The 18,215-nt window shown below is 41.4% G+C and overlaps 2 protein-coding genes across 3 annotated transcripts; one reads left to right on the top strand and one right to left on the bottom strand.

Annotated features, from left to right (window-relative positions):
- The first annotated feature begins 8,744 nt into the window (after nt 1-8,744).
- On the top strand, nt 8,745-10,731 carry LOC104766751 (expansin-B1). 2 transcript variants are annotated; one of them, XM_010490693.2, is made up of 4 exons: nt 8,745-9,264; nt 9,398-9,707; nt 9,970-10,099; nt 10,206-10,731. In XM_010490693.2, exons 1-4 carry the CDS (start codon nt 9,090-9,092, stop codon nt 10,407-10,409), a joined length of 819 nt encoding a protein of 272 aa, XP_010488995.2. In that variant the 5' UTR covers nt 8,745-9,089; the 3' UTR covers nt 10,410-10,731. The 2 variants fall into 2 exon arrangements, with proteins under 2 accessions (XP_010488995.2, XP_087344632.1); XM_087488506.1 differs by having other exon boundaries at nt 8,981-9,264; nt 10,182-10,731.
- A 268-nt stretch (nt 10,732-10,999) lies between these two features.
- LOC104747778 (clathrin light chain 1) lies at nt 11,000-13,656 on the bottom strand. Its single transcript, XM_010469467.3, has 3 exons — nt 12,878-13,656; nt 11,910-12,063; nt 11,000-11,813 (listed from the first exon to the last, which is right to left on the bottom strand). Exons 1-3 carry the CDS (start codon nt 13,246-13,248, stop codon nt 11,331-11,333), a joined length of 1,008 nt encoding a protein of 335 aa, XP_010467769.2. The 5' UTR covers nt 13,249-13,656; the 3' UTR covers nt 11,000-11,330.
- Between the last annotated feature and the right edge of the window lie 4,559 nt (nt 13,657-18,215).

Consider the following 18,215-nt stretch of genomic DNA (forward strand, 5'->3'; position numbering starts at 1 on the left):
CAAAATCATCAACAGAAGAAACAAGCGCTCTACGATAATCTCGTGGCTTGGTTAACTGCAAAACAGTTTTTCTCTCTTTGAAATTCTTGTTGATGATAGGAGGAAGTTTAGGAGAAGGAGAGGTGTACCTTTGCCTTACCTGAGGGCTTTGGAGTGTGGATTGATGACTCTTCTGTTTGGGAACAGGTTTCTGACTTGGAGCATCAGCTTTGGACAAGCTTTGTCGCGGTCGTGGAGGGGTGTCGATCGATACCCTCTTGGTGGCATCGATCGACACTGAGCCTGATGCTCGTGTTGCAGAAACTTTTTCAAGAGAAAAAGTCTGTCCATCAATAGTAGGAGCCCTCCTCAGCTTATCCATCTCAAAATTCATACTCAATCCATCCACATTCAGTGTTATGTGTCCCTTCTGCACATCAATGACTGCACCAGCTGTAGCCAAGAAAGATCTTCCTAAGATGAGAGGATCTTTAGGCTCTATATCATACTTCAGCACCACAAAGTCAGTGGGAATCATGAAGTTTCCGACCTTAACTAGAATGTCCTCTAAAACACCTTCAGGAATTCTTCGGGAGCGATCAGCCAAGATAAGAGAAATCTGAGTTGGCTTGAATTCTGTCATCCCAAGTCTCACAGCAACAGAATGTGGCATCAAGTTGATGCTAGAGCCAAGGTCACAAAGTGAGTGTGCAAACCTTCCTGCTGAGATTGAGCAATCAAGGACAAAGCTTCCAGGATCTGGTAACTTCTCTGCAGTCCTACATTGAATAATTGCACTCACTTCCTTAGAGACAACCACCTCCTGGTTCTTCTCCTTCTTCCTCTGTGAAGGCTGGTTTAACAGAATTGCACTGACATCCTTAGTAAGCAGTGCTCCTTCTTCAGGGCTCAAACCATTGGATACCATTCTCTTTACATAGCGTTTTAGTGGTGGTGAAAGCTTCACTGCATCAATCAATGGCATCTCAATCATCACCTTGTCCATCATTGCCTTGCATCTAGCTTCCTCCATCTCCTGCTTAGACTTTCTTGGCTTGGGAAAAGGAACCTTAGGCTTGTAGACCCTTTCAGCAGCTGGAACCTGAGATTTCGCAGCTTTTAGTTCCGTCTGAGATGAGTGTCGATCGATACCTAGGTGGTGTCGATCGACACCATCATCTGAAACCGAGAATTTTTTCGATTTTTCACCCAGCTCGGCAGAAGCAATTTCAACAGCATCTTCATCCCTCACAGATATGGCATTGCAAGCATGTCTGGGGTTTGACTCAGTTCTTGCTGGAAGATAATTCTCTTGCCGTTTTACAGACCCAGCAGTCTGTGCAACTTGAACCTCCAGCTTCTTAACATGAACATTTAATGCTTCTATCTTCCCATTCAGCTCAGTGTAGACATTGTCAATCTTTCCATTGAATGTCACTGTCAGATTATCTTGTCCTTGTAGAAGCTGCTCAAGCATGGCCTCCATTCTACTCTCTGAAGAATTCTTAGGAGGTGGAGACTGATAAGATGAGTTCCCATATGTCCTTGTATAGCCATTGTTCTGTTGTTGCTGCTGATACTCTGGCTTGGAAGTGTAGCCTGAAGAGTTCCCACTGTAAGGTCTATTGCCTTGCTGAGTTCCAAACCGCTGTCCCTGATTTCCATACACATAGTTCACATCCTCCTCTTGGTGTCCTTGATCAGGTTCTGGCTCATATGTCTCAACCTCAGCAGAAAAATGAACAGATTTCTTACCCATAAGGAGATTATGCACTGAATCCAGCTTAGCATTAACAGAAGCTAACTGGTTTGAATCAAATCCTCCATGCAATCTCTTCCTTTCAGCATCTGCTCCCTTAGTGCTATTGCTAGAAGCCAAATTCTCAATCAAAACTTCAGTATCTTCTGGAAATCTTGTCTTGAAGTTCCCATGACTTGCAGCATCCAAAGCTAACTGATACTTCCAGTCACACCCTCTGAAGAAGATACTCAACAGTTGTACCCTTGAAAAACCATGGTGTGGACAATCCCTCTGATAAGCTTTGAATCTCACCCAAGCTGCCTTGAAAGCTTCATCTGGTCTTTGCTTGAAAGTGGATAGCTTGACTCTCAACTCATCTGACATTGCATCATCATAGAAATGGTTTAGGAAAGCCACTTTGACTTGTTGCCAAGATGTCAAAGATCCAGCTGGCAACTGCTTCAACCACTGAGATGCCTCTCCTGCAAGTGAGTATGGGAAGAGCTTGCAGAATATGAAGTCCTCAGTCACTCCATTAGCCTTGATACTGGTCACAAGATCCTCAAAATGCTCAATATGGTCCAGAGGCTTCTCATTAGGCAAAGCAGAGAAAGGTCTCTGTCCAACTAGCTGAAAGTAAGCAGGCTTCAGCTCAAAATCATTCCTCTGAAAAGGGGGAGGAACAATAGCAGACCGGTTCTCATACACCAGATCAGCCCTATTGTAGTCAGCAATGGTCCTGATCAAGTCCCGGTTGTTCTCCTGTCGTCGAACTGGGTTCTGTACGTGGTTGGCAGCTCCACGCACGTCTGCAGGTGGGTGTCGATCGATGCCACCTGGTTGGTGTCGATCGACACCGTCGACACCATCAGCTGGTTCGTCGACAACAGCAATTTCAGCAATCACATTGCCCTCAGCATCAATCTTTTGGCCCTGCTCATTGCGCAAGTGGCCCTCTTGATCCCTCAGAGCACCATCCTCATCTCGCATCAGAATGATTGGGTTAACCATCTTCAGAGATTTGGCTGCTTTTCGGTTCTCACGCTCAAGTTTTCCCAACTCTTGGTTTGAAAGCTTCAGAATTGGACCAGTCTTGTTGCTCCTTGTGTTAGGCTTATTAGGCATACACCTGAAACACACAAGGGAGAAGAAAACAAAAGCGTGTTAGTTTGAAAATAAAAAGAAAAAATCTAGACAAAATCAAAAACTCAAATCTAATGGTAGATCAAAGAGTCCCCAGCAACGGCGCCAAAATTTGATATGCTCAAATTTACCCTAGAGCTACTCTCTCAAATTAAGAGATCACTGCAGTACTTAGGGGTCGAATTCCACAAGGACTCAAGACTACACAATAAATTATAGAGTTTTTCAATTATGCTAAACAAATTGATTTAAATAAAGAAAAGCAATGCAAAATATTAAATAAAAGCTGTTGTAAATTCAGAAGATCAAAAAGCTAGGTCTAGAGAATTTCTCAGGAAATTATGAATTATAAATCAATCAATAAATTAGGATTCAAACAATTAAGAACATATCTAGAACTCTAAACACTTTTGTAAAATAAATCAGTTCTCACTGCAAATATTATCTAAATTTAAAACCAGAAAATCCAAATCTCTTTGTAAAATTCTAGGTTAAAAATCAGCAATAAAATCAGGTTTAGATTGTTCACAAAATTATTAAATCAAATCTCTTTGCAAGAAATAATTTTGCTCATCAAAAGGTTTTATCAGGAAAATTAATTATATTCTCATATCAATTTAATTTCCTAAAGTATTAATTCTAGATGGCCAATCAAGGATTAATATGAAGAACAACCTAAGATGAAGATCTAGCAAGATAAAGAATCCTAAATAATCAGATCTAATAATTCATAAAATCCCTGTGAAAAACCCTAAACCTAACAAGCAAACTACTCAGACATAATCAATGAAGAACAAAACATGATTCTGAATAATAAGCAATTGAAATTAAAAGAGTAAGGAAGGAGTTTAAGAATTCTTCTCTCAAAGCAGTTCAGATCTCTCTCCCAAAAGCTCTCAAAATCTCACAGGGTTGCAAAAAAATAAAATTCTCTAGAATAAAACTAAGGGTTTGGAAAACCTAAAAACACTATTTATATGTCCTAAAACACGTCAGGGACTTATGTTGCAAATATGGAAAACTTTGGGGCAGATTTGTAAATTTTCCAAAACTTGGGTCTTGAGTCGGCAGAGATGAGTGTCGATCGATGCCTCCTATCTTGGTGTCGGTCGATGCTCCTGCTTTCATCCGAGACCAAATTGATTCTTCAAGATTTATGCTCCAAAACATCCAAATTGTTCCATTTTGCTCCTTCCATGCTAAAAACCTGTAAAGACTCAAAAACAATTTAGAAAACAAATCAAAAGACTCTAAAAGACTTCTTATATCATGGTTAAAAACCACAAAACCCATGATATATCATTATGATGGGTTGGTTGGTTTGGTCCTGTTGTTACCGGTTCTATATATATATATATATATATATAGCAACTAGTTCAAAATTGATTTTGACAATCACGATGCGTTGTTTGGTCTAACCAAGATTTCAATCCTGCATGCTAGTCGGTATGATCAGGTTCTGGTTTAGTCAAATCTTCTTGGTTGCCTTATTTAATTATCAAAAATCTGAAAACTCTTATACTATTAACTTATTAACCAACCATAGAATAACTAATCATCGTTACTAATTAAGGATGGATTCGTATGAAGGTGTTGTTCACATAATAATATTCGATTTAAAATTAAACAAAAATGGGATTAAATAAAGCAAATAAAATAATTGAAGACCATGAGCAGTGGTACTGGGCACATGGGAAGATATCGGATAAAAGTCTTATTGTGTAAATTATGTCAAGGAAGTAATTAATTGAGAATGTGATGTGAACTGTAAGATTCCATATGAACTGTTTTTATTGATGCTCTCATCAGCTCATGTGACTTTGTAATTTCGTGAATTACGTAACATCTTTTTCTTGTTGTCATTCTCAATAATTCGATTTTGACTTTTCCACTTTAACTAAAGCATTCTCATTTGTTTTGGGTTTTTTTTTTTTTTTTTTTTTTTGTAATGAAGTTATAATTTGTCAATAATATATTTCACTAGCTAGACTTTCATAATGCACACATGCGTATGCATACATGTATCCAGTCAGTATTCATACTGGTTGTTAAGAAATTAACTTATATATTATCCGTGTAAGTCGGACATTCACATTTTCTAGATGTACGTTCATATCCAATGTAGATGCTTAAATATAGTTAAGTTGTATACATATAGCAATATATATGCTACATGTAGTCCTGTGGACACTCATGCATGATATATATTGAAAGATGTGAATTGATGATAAACTCTTTAATGAGATTGACCACTAACCTCAGTCAAAAGTGGAGTTCACCTTGAAGTAATGTCATACGTACATGGTTTGACGTGAACAACATAGAGAGTTAGAGACCCAAGGGACATTAACAATTTAAGTTGTAGGACGATTTTGGAGGTAAAGAACTCAACTGATCTCATGTCAGGACCTAAGAAAGCCTAACCAGTAGCACCATGGATTTGTTAGGTTTATAAGGGCAAAAAACGTGAGTTATCGACCGGCAACTCACCCTAGAACTGCAAAGTTTTATATGGGTCATGCAATGACTGGCAAAACATGATCAGTCATATTTATAATGATAATAATAATAATAATTTTGTGACTACGCTTAAACCACCAATTAATATTATTATGTCACACTCAAACTTTGTAAGCTGGAGTTTGTAATTGATCCACTGCTAAAAAAATTTCCTTTCGAATTTTGTATCTAAGAGAACTATATCATTCTTGTAAGCTTTTAGAAAGATAAGTAAAGTATAAGGTCGAATAATCAAAAGTAAGGACTGTGGGGGAGTCATGTGCGGTATGTAAGAAAATCAAGTACAAATAATGGCAGCACTGAGTTTATGGCCTATGGGTTGGTCGTTGACTTTAAAAAAATACGAAACTTGGAAACAGTTAAAAAGAATAATAATAGTATCTTCAATTGAGTGCTGGAATGATAAATATGCGTTGTGGACAAGAGATTGGCCATCAAGATTCCGTATTTTCAATCTTATCATATAAAAGAAAAAGATCAGATACACTTAATATTATTATTATTATTCCTGGATCTCCTAATAACGACATTCATCAATCTCTTATAGATTATATTTGTGAAGGGTTGGGTTGAGATAGGTTTCCATTTTTTTTTTTTGAACAATCATATGCTTCATTCCATTAAAATAGAACACCACATACAAGATAATTAAGAACCATAGTTTAAAGAAACAACAAAGAAAGGCCATTCCCAAAGCCAAAATAACAAAGATACATAGATAAATATGGTCATCGAGATTGTAGTCTTGAGAGCTATGGACCAAATCCTGTCAAGGGTTATAGAACCTGTGAGGTCAAGCAATATCAATGTAACTTCCAAGAACAAGTCGGTGGAAGAGAAGGTGGCCACTGTCTTGGATCTAAGACCAAGCAGCGTTAAGGAAACCAAGTTTTGAAGCCTCACCGTAATGAGGATGTCTACCCGAAGGAGAACCTTGGCAAAGGTATGAGCAGGGTTGCAAGTGCTCTGGTTGAGGGTAAAAAGAGCGATGGACAGGGTAGTTGGGTTCTGTGTGCAACTCAGGAAGAAGTAGTGGTAACTCCCACTCCTTGGAGTTGGGATCATAATGCCACTGATCTTTAGAGTTTTAGGAGGATACTTCACAAAGTTAAAATATTGCATTTTAGAGTTTATAGTAAGCAGTCGAGATGGTGAAGGGAGCGTGAAGATACGTCGGTAATCACAGCGCCATATGGTCTGGATAATAATGCTGAGTTCATTCAGGCTTTTGTCTTCAAGAGCCGAATCAATGAGTATATCTAAAAACAGGTTCCCTAAAGAAATCCTTAGCCAAACTAGCAACAATGGTGAACTACTTTCCAAATGCAGTCTTCGAACAAATGGTTCCATAGGTCTACACACTAATTGCCTAGGGTGGAAAAGATTTGAATTCCGATCAAACCTGGATAAAAGTAGAGGAGGAACGATTGCGACATCTATTGATAATGGGCTCCAAAACCTTAACGGGCCGAGAGTTGTTGAGCCCAACAGTGGGAAACCTAGTTTCTCAAGCAGGTGTATCGGACAGTTCAAGCGGCGGCCAGGTTGAGCGGATGTCGGATTCATGGGCTCAGTCATCTCCGGCGAGGAGAGGGATGGTGGTTGGAGGATTAAAGCGGAGCTTAAGGTAACAGAATGGAACCCTAGGAGCTTTAGATCTCCGGTACAGGAACTCGATTCCAGGGTGGGAGGACCGTCGTGCGCCGTCGACATCCCCACCAGGTACGGCGCAACCGATGGTTCAAGAAGATCTACTTCCGCCATCTCTGAAGCCTGGTATGGGGTCTCCTTTTGGTGAATCGAAGTTCCAGATCTGACAATAGCTAGGTCATCAAATACCATCTCCGGGAAAGAGTCCTTTAGCAGGTAAGGGCTGGGAAGCTCCGGCCAGCAGTTGGTCTCTTTGGAATTCAGATTGGTGGTTGAAGGTGGGTGAGTGGGTGGGGTTATAAAGGGATTAAAGGGGAATAAAAACTTAAGTAAAACTAAAGAGACAACAAAACAAAGAGAGCGAGAGCGGGGAGAAGGGAGCCGGATTAAGTCCCGACGCCGGCAAAGTAAAACTTCACCGGCGTCGGAAGAGAGAAGCGGTAAGGGTTCCTCGATTCTATCGCCTGGGAGAGAAAGAGTTTTGTTAGAAGATGATTCACCATATGAGATATGTTTCATAAGCATGAAAATATGGGGTGTTATTGTTAATCTTCTTCTTTTTCTTTGGAAAAATAGTACACACATATTGTAGACTTTGTAGTTAAGTTATTAGAGACGTCAAAATAAATTGGTAAAATGTATATATATATATATGTGAATTGACTGAAAACAAGAATGATAATATTAGTAACTAGCACTTGACTCAAAAAGAATTAAGAAAATAGTATTAAGTCGGAAAATTTTAGAAACTAATATTTTTTTTAGTGATATAAAAAAATCAAAACTGTCTTCAAACAAAAGACAAAAGATGTAGCAGCGTACTGTATTCTGTAAAAATACTTAATACAAAATAGTATGTCGTAGTAAAATCATAAACGTATTGTGCTTTTGACAAAAAAAAAATATGTATTTCGAAAAAATTAAGTGTGATCTTAATAAATAATGTGTAATACAAAAAAATGTGTTTGAAAACAAATGACTGACGGAGATTCCAAGAAAAATTAAGATTCTGTGAAATAAAGATGAAAATGTTTGGCTGTTGAAGGGAGAACAAACACATAAATATGCAGAGAAACATGATGACACTATCGTTGATGGTATCAAAGAGGTTTGGCCCGATGTCGGAGGATATAAAGAAGGTGGAGAATGAAGAAAGAGGCAATGATGGTGGGTATTGGTCTTGATGACGGTGGTTAAAAGCTTAATTAGAGTTTTTGAATCAGTGGTGAGAAAGAGAGAAGGAAAAAAATAAGGGATGAAGATGGACAAGAACAGATTTGTAGTATTTTTGACTGTTTGGTCAAATGGTAGTTCCTTAATTTTAAATGGTACTACTATCTACTGCATATAACCAAAAAAAAAAAAATCTACCATTTTTTTTATATCTACATCTAAATATATATCCTCCTCATATCTTCAAACAATCTATGATATTCTACTATATATACTAATCAAACTTGTTATGTGATCAGTTCACATTGAAACAAATACATAGACTTTGATTGGTTCGAATGTTACCTCCTATAGTTACCAATTACAAAAACGACAAAAATTTAGCTATACCACAAACAAACAGTAAAACCTAATGTTACTGTTTTATGTCATCAACTAAACCCAAAGAACCAACCGATAACAATAATATACCATTGTCAATGCGTCATATATAGTTTTACATAGCCATACAAAAGAGAGAAGGAACTAGTAGAAGTGTAAGAGTAACGGAAGAATCTTGTCCCAACCAACCAAGATTGGCTTTAAAAAAAGGGAAATGAGAGAGAGCTAATAATAGCACAAACAACCTTTACCCTACGGGATCGTGCTATATCAAGGCCCTAACTGGTCAGTGTAGGTCCGCATCTCCCCTCAGTAAAATGTTTCAAGGACATCATCGTCATTTTTCTATTTGATGCCAAAGACTTTTCCGTTTTTGCAGACTTCTTAAATCATCCTTCTTCTCTATATTTAACCAACTAACCAACGATTTCTCCACACTCTCTCCCTCACTCCTCCCCACTTTTTTTTTTCTTGGGTTAGTCTCTCACCCCGGTCGGTCAAAATGCAGCTCCTTCCGGTCATCTTCCCGACAGTACTATACGTCTTCCTCCACCTTTTAAGAGGCGGCTCTGCCTCTGTTCCGCCATTGGCTCATTCCAGTCAACACGTGCCAGCCTCTCATTGGCTTCCCGCTACCGCCACCTGGTACGGAAGTCCCGAGGGCGACGGCAGCAGCGGTAATTATACATCTCTTTACATAATTTTCTTTTTGGTGATTGGGTTTTGATGTAACAAATCAAAATTTACTGCGAACTCAATCAGCAATTAATAATTAATGTTAAGGGCTTGTAAATTAATGAAACCGCGCAGGAGGAGCTTGTGGTTACGGGTCGCTAGTGGATGTGAAGCCCTTCAAGGCTAGAGTTGGAGCGGTGAGTCCGATTCTGTTCAAGAGCGGCGAAGGCTGTGGTGCATGTTACAAGGTCAGGTGTCTCGACAAGACCATTTGCTCTAAGAGAGCGGTCACCATTATTGTTACCGACCAGTCACCGTCAGGACCATCTGCTAAAGCAAAACACACTCACTTCGACCTCAGTGGTGCAGCCTTTGGCCATATGGCTATTCCCGGCCATAACGGCGTCATCCGCAACCGTGGTCTATTAAACATCCTCTACCGCCGGTACCTTTTCGCGCTCTAAATAACCAACTTATTATTTTATTTGACTTCCCAAGTTCCAAATGCTAACCAACAAATTAAATGTGTACATGTTTTGGTTTTTTCTTACATTGGGAATGGGAGGAGTAAACAAAACAAATAAACTTTAACGGCGTTCTGTTTTTTTCGATGGTCCCGTAGTTTGACCATTGACTACACAACACACATCTATGGATCTCTGACACAAAACACTTACACTTGTAATTTGTTTTGTAAAAAAAAACAGAACGGCATGCAAATACAGAGGGAAGAACATAGCGTTCCATGTGAACGCAGGATCAACTGATTATTGGCTATCTCTTCTAATTGAGTATGAAGATGGTGAAGGAGACATTGGCTCTATGCACATTCGTCAAGTAATATATATTTTCTCGTTCGTTATTTGATCTCCCTCCACCATTGCCTTAAAATGTCACATTGTTCTATAATTTTACTTAGATTCGTATATGTTGAATTATCAAGGCCGGGTCTAAGGAGTGGATAGCGATGAAGCACATATGGGGAGCAAACTGGTGCATCGTGGCAGGACCACTCAAGGGACCATTCTCCGTCAAGCTCACCACTTTGTCCAACAACAAGACACTCTCCGCCACCGACGTCATCCCCAGTAACTGGGTTCCCAAAGCTACTTACACCTCCCGGCTCAACTTCTCCCCTGTTCTCTAATTAGCCTCTCCTCATTATTTAATTTTTTGTTGTTGTGGGAGAGAGTAACACAAAGAGGACAATGAGTGAAGAGAGAGAGAGCAAACAGTAAGTAATACCAGAGATCAACTGTAGCCATCTCCAAAGTTAGGGGAAGAAGAGCTTGCAATGTATGTGTGACTACTAACTTTCTATGTTGTCCCTTTTCTTGTTTTCCTTGTCCATATAGGGATGTGTGTGTCATCTATAATTTTGTTTGTGGGACATTACTATATAAGAATTTACTCGGTAAAAAAAAAACTGTAATAATGTAATATGCAATCTCATTACTTTTTTCATCCAACTCTTCTGTCTGCCCCACTTTCTCTAACGACAACGCCACTTGGAAACTCTTTCAACATAATTGTATCTCAAATTTAAGTGTGTTCAGTTCTCATTCACTTTCTAACATGCTCGTTCCTACATACATTATACATACATGGTGTCCGTGCCTGGAAAGAGACGAAACAACTGGACCTGACAACCACGTGCCCCATTATCAAGTCACTACGTAAATAATGTTAAGATGGTTCACATGCCACGACCATCTCAACCACATTATGCCCACATTCTTCATACAATCCAATGATTCATGATTCATCCAACAAACTTTAGTTCTTGAAGTCTTACAAATGAAATACGTGGAACCAAAATGATTTTAAAGTGAACATCATCCAAGACAAAAAAACCAAATTTTGCAGAACAAATATAATGGTAAAAAAAAATAATAATAACCAAAACAAAAGGACTAAAATTCTCTCTCCAGAAGAGGAAATGGTGTGCCCACAGATAGCCCCCAATAGAGCGTCTATGTGCACATAACTTACCCCTTCTTATTTCGCCCGCAGCTATTGTGACTTCAATATCAAATAATCCCCACAACAGTAATACTAAAGACCTTTTTCACTCCGCCTTGGCTCCCTCAGCCTCAGCCACAGGTTTCTCTCCCTCTCCTGAGGCAGCAACCTCAGGTTTAGCTGTTTCAACACTTGCGTCTTTGGCAGGTGAAGCAGGTTTTTCCTCTGTGGCCTTTGGATCCACAGGTTTCCCATCTTTTAGGTCCTTGGCGTCTTTCCCTCCTTTTGCATCCTTCCCATCTTTTGCATCTTTGGCATCTTTGGCATCTTTGGCTGGAGGAGGAGGTGGCATCATGTGGGGTGGGGGATTTGTCTTGAGCTTCAAGAATATCTGCCTCATTCTACCAAGATCAGTTGGTTTCCCAGGTTTAGGACCTTGGATAACATTCACTGATGGTTTCTTGTCCGGATCCTTTTTCCCTCTCTTCTTCTCGATGTTGGGAACCTCACGCGGGATTAGCTCTGCAATAGCTTTCCAGTAATGCTTGTCAACATCTTTGTGGAACTTCTCTTGGTTAGCCCAGTATAGCTGTAAGAGAGACAAAAATCATACAAGTTTCCAATACACCTAAAGAGTCTTAAATGGCTGCAACTGGGAACTGGGAATTCTCTTATCACTGCTTACTTTTTCCTTTTCGCGGTTATCAGTCTTGTTGGTCTCAATAGTCTTGTCTCTTTTCTCATTGAAGGCTTTCTTGAAATCTTCTGCTTCAGTTATGATCTGGTTCCGCATCTCCTTCTCTTTCTTTTCCTTCTCCTCAAGGTGAATGGCGTTTAGACTGCAACAAATGCGTGCCAAAATATCAGCTTCATATACAATGTTGAACAAGAGAAGAAAAGCATGGTGGTTCCACTTTCCAGTCTAATCTGATACAGAATTGAGACACCACTGAAGAAGATGAAAGCTATGGAAACATATACTATTTCGGGTTGTTTCTTATTCGAAATCAGATGACAGAGATTCTTTCATACAGGTAAAACAAAAAAAAAAGCATGGTGGTTCCATTCTTTCATACAGGTAAGAATCTGATATCAAAATTGACACATTACAGAAGAAAAAGAAGATGATAGCCACAACGCATACTAATCGGATTCTATCCGAGATTAGATTCCAGTTCAGGTCACAGAGATTCCTTCGTATATGATGAACAAAAAGAAAACAAGGTAGTTCAAGTCTAATCTGATACACAGAATTGAGACATCACAGATGAAGATCATAGGTAAAAAAACACAGGTTCTTTTCTTTGTCCAAATAAGAAGACAGAGGGATTGCAATAGAACTCCGATCGAGCAAACCAACCGTGATCTACTTCAAATATTCACTTAGCTACTACTCTTCAAAACACACATTACTTATCAGTAACTAACTAGTCGCTCTCCCAAATGAGAGGAAACAATGATAATACCATTCTTGAAATTATTATGGATATTGGAAGATGGCATAAATCGAATCCAATAAATCTATCTAACTAAGAAGACAATAAGATCTAGTCGTAATCCAGCATAGTAGTCACAAGAAGCTTGAGAGAGATCTCTATCTAGACGTGTAATTTCCGTATAAGAGAGATAGAATGAATCAGATAGAACACTAACCGGCGCCACTCACGGCGTTGAAAACCCTCCTCCCTCATCTCATTCGGATCTGGAAGAACCGGACCATCGGAAGAGAAGATCGCGTCGCCGCCGTTGCCGTTAGCGTCAGACTCGAACGGAGAGGAAAACTCGTGGTTAGGTGAGGAAGCACCAAATCCGTAGCCGTTGGGGGAAGCAGGATTGTCAGATCCATAAGCTCCATCACCACCATTAAAAGAAGAGGAGAATCCACCGGAGGGATGTTGATGTTGATGTTGATGTTGAGTCGGGGGAGGTGGCTGAGCTTCGGAGAAACTATCGTAGCCAAAGTCATCGTGCTCGGACGGAGAATGGGTTTGAGGTGGGAAGTCTCCGTCGTCAAAAGTCGCCATGGTTAAAGGAGCTTTTCAGATCACCACAGATCCTCGTCTCTCGTCTTGGGGGACTACGCTTTTGACGTTAGGCGTAGATCTGACTCGCATTATTATTTTCTTCAAAAAAAAAAAAAAAAAAAAAGCACACGTTGACCAAAACGTGTAACCAACTCACCGAACCGAACTGAACCGAACAGATCGTCTTTTGATCTAAACGATGTCTCAAACCGATCTTCTTGAAAAGATCAAAAAAAAAAATTTCGATTCTGAGCTTTTAACGAAAGAGGGAGGGAGGGAGGGAGGCGAGACGACAATGGCGGATCGGTTCTTCGAAAACAAACGTGATTCGCTTAGTAATCTGTGGGGAATATTGCTTCTGTTCATCAACAAACAAATACGTTGGCAAATGTTGGTGCGGGAATTAGCACCCCTAACATACCGATCTAAACCCGATTAAAGGAACCGGTTATCTAAACCAGGAGCTCGACCTTAATTTGGACTTCATTTCTGAAGGCCCAATAGTACCGAGAAGCCCAGTGCCGAGGTGACAAACCGACGTCTCAACTCGCCCTGCGGCTGACCTAGCAAGAAAAGAAGGACTAGCCTAATCAGCTCGGCCATAATTAGGAAACTGAATATATTCAATAGATCTTCGAAAACCTATAAATAGAGGGCAATCCTCTCATTGTAAGATCATCCAGCAATCAATACAAAACCCTAATTCCTCTTTGTTCTTAAGTAAAACCTAACTTGTTTTCCAAGAGATTTCAATTCTTCTTTTCTTGTTTACTTTGATCCGAGTTCTTAAAGAGAAAGTGTTATTGAATTTGTTTCTCCTCTAAACAAATTCATTGTGTGAAACACCAGTTTCTACAATTTCATTGTGTGAAACACCAGTTTCTACAATTGGCGCTAGAAGGAGGGGACCTAAGTTCTCAAAGTCACTTATCTTTTAGATTTCTTCACAAACAAGCAAGAGCCAATACCATGTCTCTGGCCTCCGACAACGGTGTCACCAACGCAACCGCCCCGCAACAAGATGACCCAGTCATTAGAGCCACAACCTCGCAGGATGTCGCCGCGAATCCACCTGTCGGCGCGCCCACCACGCGTGTCTACGTCCGGACGGGCATCCGCTGCACTTCGGACAACCAAGCATATGATTCAGCGGCACCCTCCGACGGAGTGGAGGACGCTGAGATACCCCACCTCGGGACCCAGGAACCTGACGAAGTTCCACCCGTTGACGGATCTGTCGATAGACAAACTTCGTCCGCGCAAATCGCCCAACCTTCCCAGCTTGTCTCCATGGACGACCTCCGTCACATGTTCGGAACAATCTCCAAGGATCTCTTTCAGGCGATCTCCGCAACAAATCAACGGTTGGACACGATAGAGCGCAGCGCGCCCCTGCCACTTCAACAGAGCGAGGCACCATCACAGGAGGTTCAGAGGAGTGATCCTCTAAACCGCCGCCTGTTTAGCGACCAGCCATCTTCGGCTTTCCGGTTTCCAAGCCAGCGCGCACCATCGGTACTCGCCTCGAGAGCACAACCCCATGTCGGGCAGCCCTCTCAAGGAGATCCGGTCACTCCTTCCTGTCCCGAGCTGGAGGAAATCTACCTCAAGATCAAGGCTATGGGATCCCTCCTCCACCGAGCTGTAAGCTCGGCACCTGAGATCGATAGAATGTTTGAGGCCACACAGCAAACTCCATTCACCAAGCGCGTCTTGGAAACATACGTTCCAAATGTGAAGATAAGACTTCTAACCTACGATGGGACGAAGGATCCAATGCAGCACTTGACCTCGTTCATGGCTACCGTCTCCAAGGCCAGATTCACCGAGGAGCAGAAGGATGCCGGTCAGTGTCAACTGTTCGTCGACAGTTTTATAGGAAACGCACTAACATGGTTTTCCCGGCTCCCTGCAGAGACAATCGACAGTTTCACCCAGCTGTCGACGGTCTTCCTACGAAATTACCGGGTCTTCATAGAACGCAACATTTCCAGTGCCGGACTATGGGAGATAGTCCAAGAGCCCGGCGAACCCCTGCGGCAGTACCTCACCCGATTCAAGGAAAAGTACGCCACCGTAACAATTGCTGAAGACGTCGCAATTGCCGCCTTCACGAAAGGACTCATTCTCGGCTCCAGACTGCATGTGGACCTCAATATCTGAGAAGCCAAGGACCTGGACGAAGCCCTTCATTGGGGGTCTCGCGTCGCTTACGTCAAAGAAGACGAGGAGAAACGGGCCACCAAGCTCCCTCCTCCTCGCCCAGCCGTGGCAAAAGAAAAAAATCGAGAAACCTATCAGGAGCCCCGGAAGCATCACGATCCGAGAGATCCCAAGCGCGAAGTGATCAACGTAATATCCAAGGATGAAGGACAGAGTGCCGCCTCTCCCAACACACAAGAGGAACTCTACTGCGATTTCCATATGTTCGGCGGCCATTCAACAGCTGAGTGTAAGCACTTGTCTAATCACTTATTCGAGAAGTACCTGTCTGGCGAAATCAAAGCTGTCCATCAACCTAAAGCTTCTCGCAGCGGTCGCGGAGGTAAAGGTCGAGGAGGAAGGTTCGGACGATTCAATCCTGGTCGAGGCCAGAAGGGCGCCAACCAATCAAGTAACGCACCAAGTGATCCGCAACAACCACCCCTCGTCGAGAAGCCGAATCCAGCGCCAGCGGAGGTCCTTCCAACTCCGTCCAAACATCAAAAAGGACAGCAGAATGAACAAGCGGCACCTCGGGGTCGTATCTCTATGATTATCGGTCAGACCGATGAATGCACGGATTATGTCCAAGCCCTGAAAAAGCGAGCGCACCAGATTTGTAGTGTTCAGGCGATCTCCGAAGAGGAGACACTAAGCACTGATCCCATCATATTCACGACAGAGGACGCCAAGGGGATCCACCACCCTCATAACGACCCCATAGTCGTGGAAGTCTTGATGGGCGAGTTCGACGTAGAACGAGTCTTAGTAGATACCGGCAGCACGGTTAACGTCCTGTTCTTACAGACGTTGGAAAAGATGGGTGTCACACCGGAGCAAATCAAACCAGGAGCCAGAACACTGACTAGAGACGATGGTGTAGCCAAAACATCGATGGGCAACGTGAAGCTGCAAGTCCAGTCTGGTGGTGTAACGCATAAAACCAAGTTCGTAGTCATAGACGCCCCACCAATCTACAACGCCATCTTAGGATCACCTTGGATCTACTCGATGCGGGCGGTCCCTTCTACCTATCATCTTTGCGTTAAGTTTCCGACTGTTGCAGGAATTTATACGCTATACGGCGATCAAAAGATGGCCAGGACCTGCTCCGTTCTCGAGAAAAAGCAAAGGCGGAAGGACGACGCATAGCAATTACAGGGCAAGGATCACTTTGGTGATCCTCATAAGCCAGAGCGAGATCGGCTAAAGGCCACAGGATTCCGAATCATACAAGTCAACATCGACGGAGTAGACCCCTCTCGAACAGTCAGAATTGGGGCCAAACTCGATGAAAGAATCAAAACCGAACTGGTAGCGTTTCTGAAATCGCGATCCTCGACGTTCGCCTGGTCCACTAAAGATATGGTCGGTATTGATCCATCAGTTACCTGTCATAAGCTAAATGTCGACCCCACTTTCTGATATCTTGTGTTTTTATGAGTTTTTAAAGCTTAATTCTTCATTGTTTTGTGCATATTCATGAGCATTTAGGTTGTTTAGGCTGCATTGTGCACCAAGTTGGTATTTAAGGTATTGGAATGGAGATATGCAAAGAAAGTGTGCTTTGGAGCCAAATAAGTCAAGGATTTGCAAGGAAATGGAAATGAAGGCAAGAAGGCCAAACAATCGAGCAACCGATCGACCATTTGGTCGATCAAAACTCTATCGGATCCTTCGGACATGACACAAGACAAAACGATCGACCAATGCGATCGACCAAATGGTCGATCGTGACGCGAGCAGAGACTTTGGAGACCAGAACGATCGATCGAGCAATCGACCAAATGGTCGATCGAGACGCATGCGAGACTTCAGACTTCAAGGTGCGAGACTTCGGGACTTCAGCCGATCGACCAACCGATCGACCAAATGGTCGATCACGAAGGAAGACCAATCGACCAAATGGTCGATTAAGTGGTCGATCGTGTGCCATTTTGAGACCAAAACCCGATTTGTTCCGGTTTTCTCTGAATTGTTTAATTTTAATCCGGTTTGTTCCGGTTTAGTTTATGTTTTCCTATAAATACTCCAACCCTAATTGTGGAGACTTATCTCTTATCTCTTATCTCTTATCTTATCATTTATCTCTTGTATTAGTTTTTGTTAAGTAGCCACCTAGGGTTCTTAAGCATTTCCATACTTGGTTTTGTTGAATCTTTGTGTGGATTTATAGTTTTAATAGTAATTTGTCTTTCAAATCTCTTAATCTACAAGCTTTTATTATGATTTCACAAAGACAAACCTCTTTCCTTTGTGTGAGCATGATGATTAGTGAGTAGATCTTTTTAGAACTTTGGGCTTGGTAGATTTGGGAGATAGATGATTGATTTTTGATGTCTAGGGTTTATTTTATGCATTTCCTATCTTGATTAGTGATAATATTGCTAGATAGCCTTGATCAAGCTTAAATCTAGACTTTAGGATTTCCATGCCCATAAGGTGTTTGATGAAATTCCTGAACCAAACTTTTTAAGAGCTTTGCATTCCTAGCCAATGGAAATTGATGATTAGGGTGCTTAGTGGTATTTGAACTTGTTCTTAATGCATGCTTGTCTTGTGATTACCTTAGGAAATTGTTGATTATCATTTGACTAGCATAGGATCTCTATCATGGAAATGAATTGATTTGCATTAGTGTTCTAGCCATAGGATTGTTCTTGATTGTTACTTAGACATCTAGGATTGATTAGCTATCTCCCAAGTCAATTACCTTGCCTAAGGTTCTCTAGTTAATTCTTGATTTTCAGTATTATTGCTATTTG

Source organism: Camelina sativa, chromosome 15 (assembly GCF_030686135.1).
Source record: "Camelina sativa cultivar CO46 ecotype springtype chromosome 15, ASM3068613v1".
In the NCBI taxonomy this organism is placed as follows: Eukaryota; Viridiplantae; Streptophyta; class Magnoliopsida; order Brassicales; family Brassicaceae; genus Camelina; species Camelina sativa.

What these genes read in the sequence shown, in the direction of transcription:
- LOC104766751 (XM_010490693.2), top strand. Translation starts at nt 9,090, where the DNA reads ATGCAGCTCCTTCCGGTCATCTTCCCGACAGTACTATACGTCTTCCTC. An exon ending in TTAAACATCCTCTACCGCCG is followed by an intron (nt 9,708 to 9,969) that starts GTACCTTTTCGC and finishes AAAAAAAAACAG; the next exon opens with AACGGCATGCAAATACAGAG. An exon ending in GCTCTATGCACATTCGTCAA is followed by an intron (nt 10,100 to 10,205) that starts GTAATATATATT and finishes TGAATTATCAAG; the next exon opens with GCCGGGTCTAAGGAGTGGAT.
- LOC104747778 (XM_010469467.3), bottom strand. Translation starts at nt 13,248, where the DNA reads ATGGCGACTTTTGACGACGGAGACTTCCCACCTCAAACCCATTCTCCG. An exon ending in CAACGCCGTGAGTGGCGCCG is followed by an intron (nt 12,064 to 12,877) that starts GTTAGTGTTCTA and finishes CATTTGTTGCAG; the next exon opens with TCTAAACGCCATTCACCTTG. An exon ending in ATAACCGCGAAAAGGAAAAA is followed by an intron (nt 11,814 to 11,909) that starts GTAAGCAGTGAT and finishes TCTCTCTTACAG; the next exon opens with CTATACTGGGCTAACCAAGA.